Source organism: Mytilus galloprovincialis, chromosome 1 (genome assembly GCF_965363235.1).
Source record: "Mytilus galloprovincialis chromosome 1, xbMytGall1.hap1.1, whole genome shotgun sequence".
Taxonomy (NCBI): Eukaryota; Metazoa; Mollusca; class Bivalvia; order Mytilida; family Mytilidae; genus Mytilus; species Mytilus galloprovincialis.
In genome coordinates, this window is record NC_134838.1 from 33,403,281 (window position 1) to 33,412,601 (window position 9,321).

Genomic DNA, 9,321 nt, shown 5'->3' on the forward strand with positions numbered 1-9,321 from the left:
CCCCCAATTTTACATTATAAATATACTTCAGTAAACCCGGGGTACTACTAGGATGTGCTGCTGTATAAATGCTAGTATAAATTAAGATAGCATCGAACCATGTATTAATGTCGGATATTTTCTTTCCGGATTTTGGATTTAAATTAAGATTTCCATTATTATCCATAACTACTGCCCTTGATTGCTCGGAATGAGAAATAACCAATAAGTTTTCTAATTCTACATATTCCCCATTAATAATTTTGTCTCTCACTTGCTGTGAAATGTGCACCCAAGGTCATCATTGAAACTTTTACCAGGGGCAATATTATCATTATCATTTACAAGTATGCTGTTATTAGTGAGATTTATACCTGACAAATCTGTATCTGGGGTTGAGCAGAGTGTGGGTGTCCTCTGGATATCCTCAATGGCTTTAGCTATTTTGTCCTTTAATTCTGGCACGATGCGTTGGGTGACAGTATCTGCCACTTGCTCCAACTCAGGACTCAGGATTGCGGTCGGCTGCTGCTAGGGAACTCGCTGAGTAGTGGCATTCACACTTCCAGTCCTCCGGTAAATAGCTGTTTCCCCATCTGAAGAATGGTGTGCTGACTTCCTGTTGGCCGCCGCATACTGGCTCCTAGTCTTCCGGGCCGTTCTTCCCATATTACTATCACACAATCTGAAAAACAAATATGTGAAATGTGAACAACAAATCCATTTTTACTTATTTCATGCAAGTGTGTACGTTGGTTTAATTCAGAACTTATGTATATATCGATCCTCGCTATAGAGATCAATTAGTTATGCGTTTAAAGGATTTTATACAAAACCACGCCTCACGTTAAATCCCACTGCAAAACTTACCAAAAATTTATCTTTACTGAATCTTATACAACACATTTTTCTTTTCTGATAATTACATGTTACATTACATTACATAGAAATATATAAATACAAAACCCAGAATTTACTCTGACGAAAAATGTCTGCCTTTTCTTCTCAAATCTCTGAACGCCAATGCAGGCGATATACTGACGTCACAGACGATATTGGTCCGCTAGGCCACATGACCCTTTTTCGAGAAGCGTAGTTTGATTTTCAGAAAATTGCAAACCTACATTATAAAGAAACTGTATAAAGAAAGGTAATTCGAATAACTGAAACGGCAGCTTCACAGAGTTAAAGCAATCTATCCCATATTAGGATAGATTGAACTATTTTGAGTTTAATAATATTACATTAATTTTTCGTTTTATTGATCTTCCAATCCATCCTCATAGAACATGTAGAATCAATATCATAATTATTTGTTTTTTGGAAATCATGTAAACTACGATCCTAATTGTTTCTTTTTGCTTTTGTGTATACTGCAGTTGACCCCGTCTGTTTTGAAGATTCACGTGTATCCGAACCTCGACATTTGACACAGATCATCGATCGTACTCTATCATTACAACAAAAAAATAAGAATATAAACAATCCTTGAGATGAATTTAACAGAATAAATGTATATGATAATCCAGATACAGGGATCCATTCATAAATAAATCCAAAAATCCATATTATCCGGGTGAGACATGTCAGCTTTGTATAAATAACAAACATGTTTCTATCTTTCCCATTGGTGGAATTCACTTCTGGAAGATTTTCAATTTTGTAAATAACTAAACAAAACAAAACAATATTTACGACTAGCAAAATACCAATAGGTATTGCAAAAGTAAACAGTATCATATCTGCCAATATAATATAACATTTGTCTCCCCCGTATCCTAGGTACCCAGTTGTTTTCTTGTTTTCATCATTTGTTAAATTATAAGTTATATTAGAGGCTACTAAAAGAACTGGAATAATAGCAGCATAGAGGCTATAGACTATTACCATTCGTTTTGATTGTTTAACCGTCGGTTTCATTTTCATACTGAAGAAAACTCTAAACATATGAACAGTACATATGTGCATCCAGAAAACTGATGCTAACCAGAAATAATGCGTCAGTAATCCAAGGGCTGAGCATAGTTTATCGTTTATGGTGGCATTAAAGCCAAAAAGATATAACGAATGTGCAATTAACAGATGTAAAGATAGCATCATATTGTTAATTCCTGGAATAGTACGAAGTTTCTTGAAAACTAAATATATAACAAGCGTTATGACTAAAGATACTATTGATACTAATGAACACACGAGCGATAATATTTCTCCCACGGTGTCTTCCGTAAGAATATCCCTAGTCATAGTGTTATTGCGAATCAATACCAAGAACGGATATAAGCAGACCAAGTAATGATTTCCGTTTTTGATAACACTTTCGATGTCGTATGTTGCATTATAATTCGGCATTTCCAAGTAGCTGCTCGAAAGGACAACTTCATCCAAACTAACCTTAATTCTTGGACAGAATAAATCAGAAACTAAGCTCATGGTTTCAAAGCTCATGTTACAATCCTCATCATCTTTATCTGGTAACGTCCTAGGAAGTTTGTCGATGGTTCTGTCCAATTCCAGTTCCATACTTGAAGTTATATTTAGATTAACTGTTACAAATGTTCCCTTATATATTATCGTTATTTCATTTAATGATGCAGAAGTTTTTATATATCGCTCGTGGTCATGAGAACTTAGCTTTGCAAATGTTATTTTGATAATCACAATGATATTAGAACTATTTCTTTGTGTCAAACCGTCACTGTACCATTCTGAAGGACTTCTTCCACACTCAACAATTCCATGGAGATCCGACATATTTCTTTTTTTTATTGCAAATTCTAATTCTGAAGCATACTGTTGATAACATGACTGAGTGATACACGTATTGTCAGATATGATTGCTTTGTAGTAAATCTCATACAGTTGATTAGACATGTTACTGAATATCGCTTCACATGAATTATTATTCTTATCATACTGGTAATAAGATGGACATATGACTTCCCAACACACACCCTGAAAAAAAAATCAAAAAATTTAACGTGGTAAGGTTAGTTTGGCATTGTTTGAAACAAACCTTCAAATGTTTTGCTCTATTTGATATCGTTATTTGATTTACAGTTACTTTCACCAGCCTCTTTCTAATCCACAAATGCTCCAAAATCATAAAGGTCATTTGAACATATTTGTGAAGTCTTATGTGGTATTGAACGGATTGGATATGGACTCGGTGCCGGAGATTTGTTGATTCATAACTTTTAATAATTTCTTTTATTTCTCTTAATTTCGTTCATTTTTATTTGATGAATAAATATAGGCTAGCTATCAAACAAGCTTTAACCATACATTTTCTACATGATGAAATACCTGTTCCAAGTCATGGATATCACAGTTGTTTTCCATTCATTTGATATGTTTGAGCTTTGTTAAAGAACTTCGCGTTTTGAATTTTTCATTTGTCATATATTTAAGTTCAACAATCGGACCAGCAATGATTGTTTTTGGTATGAAACTATCCAGTACATGATAAAAACTATACATTGGCATTTCGGGGCCTTTTATAGCTGACTATGAGGTATGGATTTTGCTCATTGTTGAAGGCCGTACGGTAACAAATAGTTGTTAGTTTCTGTGTCTTTTGATCTCCTATGGAGAGTTGTCGCATTGGAAACATACGACATCTTCTCTTTTATATATATAGATACTCATATAGAAAGATAAAATGTAAAATTTGTGACAGTTGGTCAGCATTTCTGTGTTGACATGAATTATCATTAATATGTTCACAATTATAAATTACCTGTTTATAAAAGCTTGAATTTTTTATGTACTAAGGTTTTTCTACATCAGGAATAGATTACCTTAGCTGTAATTGGCAAGACTTTTAGTTTTTTTTCCCTAAATGATCTTCAATCTTGTTCTTTAATTGTTTTGGATTTGAGCGTCAGTTATGAGTCTTTTGTAGACGAAAAGCGAGTCTGTCTTAAAAAAAACTAAATCTTTATATTATTTTTTTAAGAGTGTAATTGTAACTCTATAAAGAATGTGGATTCAGAGAAAAAAGGACATATTCGCATATTGATTACAAACCTTAAGAGAATCGTATATTTCATTATCACCACACTGGTCCACTGGAGCAACGACAACATGTGTTCTCAAGCTTATTAATCCAGTAAATGATCCAAATTTATATCCTCCAATTGACTTCCAAAAATCAAGGTATGTGCAACCCATTTTTGGTGGTTTGTTAGTATTACATATGTAGCAGAATACATTTCTGTATTGACCCATATACACAGAAGTGTAATTATTACAAGCATGGTCTATAGTCTGGTTATAATTAGTCCAATAACCCGTCTGGTTACATCTTGAGTATTCACCCCAGTTACATTTTTCAAAATGTCTGCTTCGATGAGAAAACCTTATATTGCACATTTGAGATGATTGCAATTCTTGTAATAGTTCTCTATAATTTGATGGTGTCTTCATAAAAGGCGTTCCATTATTGCAAAAAACGTACGCTTCCCAACTGTCTACATTGCTTTCTTTCTCGTGATTGCAAATGGCGCAATAGATATTTTTGTACACAATTGTTTTATTAATGTGTGAGATTGGTGCATAAAGGTAAATATCAAACAAATCAACATCGCGTTGGTCAGACGTACATTTGTTAATGATATCACTGTCTGTAAAGTCTGTTGCACAGTTTGTAAACATGTAGTATGAATGTTTAGCTGTAAGATTAGTTTGTCCGTATTCTTTATACTGAGGGTAAATACAAGTCTGCAAAGTAGACGTGCTCTGAATATCAATGTTTGGACAATGTTTGGACAATGTTTGTCTGCTGGCGCGACGTGACTGCAAGAACATTGATCACAGCAACTGATGTAATTATTTGAACTATTTGATGGTAATGGAGGCCTTGCAAGCCCACCACACAATGGTTTGATTGAACGGTACAGCAATTGATGTTCTATGACAGTTTTTTCCACATTATTTGATATATTCAGTGTTAAATTTTCTACTTCTTTATAATCAGATATTGCCGGATATTCACGTGAAATTTCTCCTCTACAAGACAAACCATTTAGTAAGAGCAGTAAAAGGATCATTCTGGATTTATTCGCAATAAACACCTATAGCATAAAGAAAAAAAAAATATTATGATATTTTGCCTTTCTGTTTTTTTCATACATCTTCTATTTACAAATAAGCTTAGGAATAAAAGTAAACACATTAGGAAATGGTTAAATCTGTTTATTGTGATGCCTTGAATACATATCATTGAGCAACTGTTTGTGAAAGTGACTTAAAAAAATAAAAATTAGAGATGCATCCATCAGTGGCGGGTCCAGGGGGCGGGGGTTGGAACCCTTTTTTTAGACGAACATTGCATCTGCAATGGTTGGCAAGTCCCCTAACCTTTTATCCTGGGTTAGTAACCCTCTTTTTAAAATGACTGGATTCGCCCCTGTCTATTCTACTCTATCTGGTTGTATTGTTGACATAAGAATTCTTTGTACAGAAGAAGAAGATTTCTTAATCGATTCAAAATATTTATACAAATCTATTACAAAATGTAACAACTTCGTCAATTCTTCAGTTCATATACTTATTTGCTGATCAACTAGTGTTAGTTAAATATGTTATTGTCTAGATATATTCCCTGTATTTTTAACATAAGTGACAAAGCAATGATTTTATGCGATTATTTTTTTTTCAATCATAATTTCTTAACTGCAGAAATATCGATTCAAATTTTAAATTTCTTTGATCAAAATAAACCTAAATGTTTAAATTCATCTACATTCCGGCATATCCTGCATAGAACATTTAAAATGTTGCATGTGAAGAAGTGCATTATGTTCGTTCTATATGTTTCTTCTAAATAAATCCATGTTGGTGTTAAGATCGATTGTTTGTTGCTTGACGTCCAGTGGCAAATAGTTCAGGTTCAACTTGGTTTAGTACTATGATAATGTTTCAATGAAATGTAATTCTCAGATGTGTACATGTATATAGAAGGGAGCTTGGAAATATTATTGATTAATGTGTAGTAAAAAGTCACTCGTTGATTATCGTTTACGAATCCACTACTTCTTATCAATTCTCTAGCTTAACCCATTTCTAGTTAAACGACTATCTGTCTCATGATCTGAAAATGAATCAACGGAATTTCATGAACATATAATTTCGTATTTTGTCTTTTTTATTTTATAATAGCTGGAAATGATTAGATCCACACGGTTCACATTTATATTTAACTTAATATAAGTTCATTTTAACTTAAATGTGTTGTCCCTTTTTAATACCAGATTTTATATTTGTAAATGATTATTTCATTCAAATTAAGTGAATGTTTAATCATAAACACATAACAAACAATTTATATTGATTAGATGTTAGTATTTATGATTCATTCAAAAAGACATAAAGAAAAATAATCCACTGTTAGAACAATAGACTGATGTCAGAGAAATGGGTTAAATATATCATTTACTTCGTAATCAATTGATTTTGCAATAGTGTACGTTATTATTTCTTGCTCGCTTTGAGCAATACAACTATGACCCGAAAATTGTTCGTTCAAAAGTTTTATTGTTATTTGTTATTCTCATCGGATTTTGTTGCTGTGTGTGTTACATTTTAATGTTGTTCTCCTCTTATATTTAATGCGTTTCCTCAGTTTTAGTTGTTATCCCGATTTTGTTTTTTGTCCATAGATTTACGAGTTTTGAACAGCGGTATACTACTGTTGCCTTTATCTATTCGTGATTTTTTTTTCTTGATTATTTCTATCCTTCCGATCGAGACACTATCGATCTAAATTATTCAAAAGTTACATGTTTTTACGCTCCACTAGAATCCTTTTATTCTACAATTATTTATCCGTCTATATGTTTATATGTTGCGCAACAAAGAATAGACATATTTTGACACATAGTGATAATTGCCGAGAGCGACTCTTGGCACACTTTAATAATGAAAAGAGAGTTAATCAATAATCCCTAATAAATCGCGAAATTATATTATTTGCTGACTTGATACTATTAGTCTAATTAGTTCTAATCCGTTTATTATCTTAATTTTTCAATTTGTATTGTTATTTTGTTAGTCGATTACGTTTTGATCATTGAAATATGCGAATGTAAATAATAAAATATATAAACTTTCTAGCGACTTGACATCCATCTTATAGCAGCTCGTTTCCTTCGAAAATAAGTTATATAACAGGGCCGAACAAGCTGGTCAAAACTAGCTAGGATTCGGCATGACAACGAGACATTAAAAGATAATGCAGTGAGAATCCAATCCAATATGTTTTTATAATTAACATAGGATATTCAATTTTACTGCTAGTAATTATGTGTCTTTGAAGGAATATTGCTGCATTATATATTCAACTGAGTATGATTTTATTCAAGCAGTGACACAATAGCTTATACTTATGATATTGAAGTTTTCTTACTTTTTAATCGTCTCATAGGTGTATTTTTGTAATGTGTGCATCATTTCGTTTTGTTGAAAGCAGGACATATATATTAAGTGGAGGAAGGAACACGCGGATGCAGATCATGCCGTCCCTAGCATATTACGCTTGTGGCGACTTCAAATTATGATAACGGACAAACTTACAACACATTTTCATTAATCCGTATTTTTTTATAAATAACCCTGTAATCGAAATGCTATTTGGTGTACCAACTTCAACCTTAAAAGTACTTTTTATTGGTATAGTTGTCAAAGCCGAAAAATAATCTGCACGAAATCAAATCTCTGTTTTTTGTTCGGCCGTAAAAGTTTTGTGAAGGCATGAAAGTTTAACTCGGACATTTCCGCAAGACATTGCAATTCTATTGTTTTGAATTGAATATGCAGCTCAATTTATTTTTCAATTCGAATTTTGGGAGCTAACACTTAGTACAAAACGATCGTGCTTACAATTTAATGTACTATCTGTCAAAATTTTATTTTTGAACTGAAATGTTTCAAGTTTCCAAATTAAATTTCCGTTAGGACATTTCCGTATATCATATTCTTTTGAAAATATGTATGCACATTTTAAATGGAGACAGCCATGTTAACCAATACTGAAATATATCACGTCATAGAATGTTCATGCAAAATTTCGAAGAGTTGCATGAACATTTCGTGAATTGTTCAAGTTTAATGTTTCGAGTTTGTTACCAATTTGTTACATGGGACAACGTTAAGTAAACGTTTTTCGGATAATCTGTGTCTTCCTATGCCTATGAATATTATATTCTTATTCTTTCTCAATCAAAATGTGAAAATTAAGAATCAATCTTTATTTTCATGTATAATTTGAAATATTTATTTCAGCATTTCTATAAAAAAAAATTTCCCGTCAAATATTAACTTAACGCTATTTTTCGTTGAAGTAGCAATATCTAACGTTGCGTCAGCTCTGCTCAACCCAAGATTATAGAATAATAAGCTCAGCCTATAGTATATCTTTTGTCATTGTTGGTGTACTTCGTGCAACGATATTGCTTATAAAAACACAAATTTATTCATTTGAAAAGATATCAATAAAGTTTTCAGTGATAATATAACATGCAAATATGAATAATTGCAAAAACATATACAATACTTAATTAAATTATTATTATGTGATGTAATTGTGCAATGATCATTGAAAGTTTACAAACAATTCACGAGCTGTACTTATAAATCGACATATGCCAGTTTCAGCTATAAGACGTAGAATAATTGATTTCACATTTAATAATTATACTGCCTTTGTTTAACTAGAAAAGTTCTGTCGAAGCTTTGTGGCCAAAGTTTTATTTTCAGATACAAAATGTTAATAACTTGTTGCTCTATCTTCAAAGATAGTGTTTTAGGAAATTGATTAGCATTGGAAAATAGTCGTTGTGCAGTGATACATGTTTTATAGACTAAGTTGAAAATATTAAAAAACAAAACAACTTACGGTAAATCAAAATGGTCACCTCCTATCTGCCCGACTTGTGACAATGAAAACAAAATATTTAAATCTGACCAATGCCCAAAAGGCACCGAGATGGTCTTTCGAGGGGACCAGTGAAGCTAGGTCTTCATCTGGTGATAAAAAGACGTGTTGATAATATCTTAACTTTGATTTATGAAAATATAAAATAAGTTAGTACACAATCCTCAATTTATACTAATTCGAAGTTGAATATAGGAAACCATTTAACGCTTTTTTCAATTTACATGTATGTTTCAAATTATTTTAACAAAAGTAATAGCTTACTAATATTTAAAGATAATCCAGTCTGCTATTCACCTATTTATTTGTTGTTCACAGTTCATGAACCAAAAAATTTGTAAGGCTGTATATGTTAGCACACATGGACTTATATCTAACACGTACACTTTTTCTCATCTTGCATATATTGC

General features: G+C 32.1%; 1 protein-coding gene across 1 annotated transcript; it reads right to left on the reverse strand.

Annotated features, from left to right (window-relative positions):
• Positions 1-951: 951 nt before the first annotated feature.
• On the reverse strand, positions 952-8,923 carry LOC143075188 (uncharacterized). Its single transcript, XM_076250560.1, has 3 exons — positions 8,873-8,923; positions 4,006-5,051; positions 952-2,931 (listed from the first exon to the last, which is right to left on the reverse strand). Exons 2-3 carry the CDS (start codon positions 4,783-4,785, stop codon positions 1,324-1,326), a joined length of 2,388 nt encoding a protein of 795 aa, XP_076106675.1. The 5' UTR covers positions 4,786-5,051; positions 8,873-8,923; the 3' UTR covers positions 952-1,323.
• Between the last annotated feature and the right edge of the window lie 398 nt (positions 8,924-9,321).

Bases quoted from the DNA above. Each gene is read 5' to 3' on its own strand.
- LOC143075188 (XM_076250560.1), bottom strand. From the start codon at position 4,785: ATGTTCTTGCAGTCACGTCGCGCCAGCAGACAAACATTGTCCAAACAT. The intron at 2,932-4,005 runs GTTTGTAATCAA...TTTTTTTTTCAG, and splicing joins AAATATACGATTCTCTTAAG to GGTGTGTGTTGGGAAGTCAT.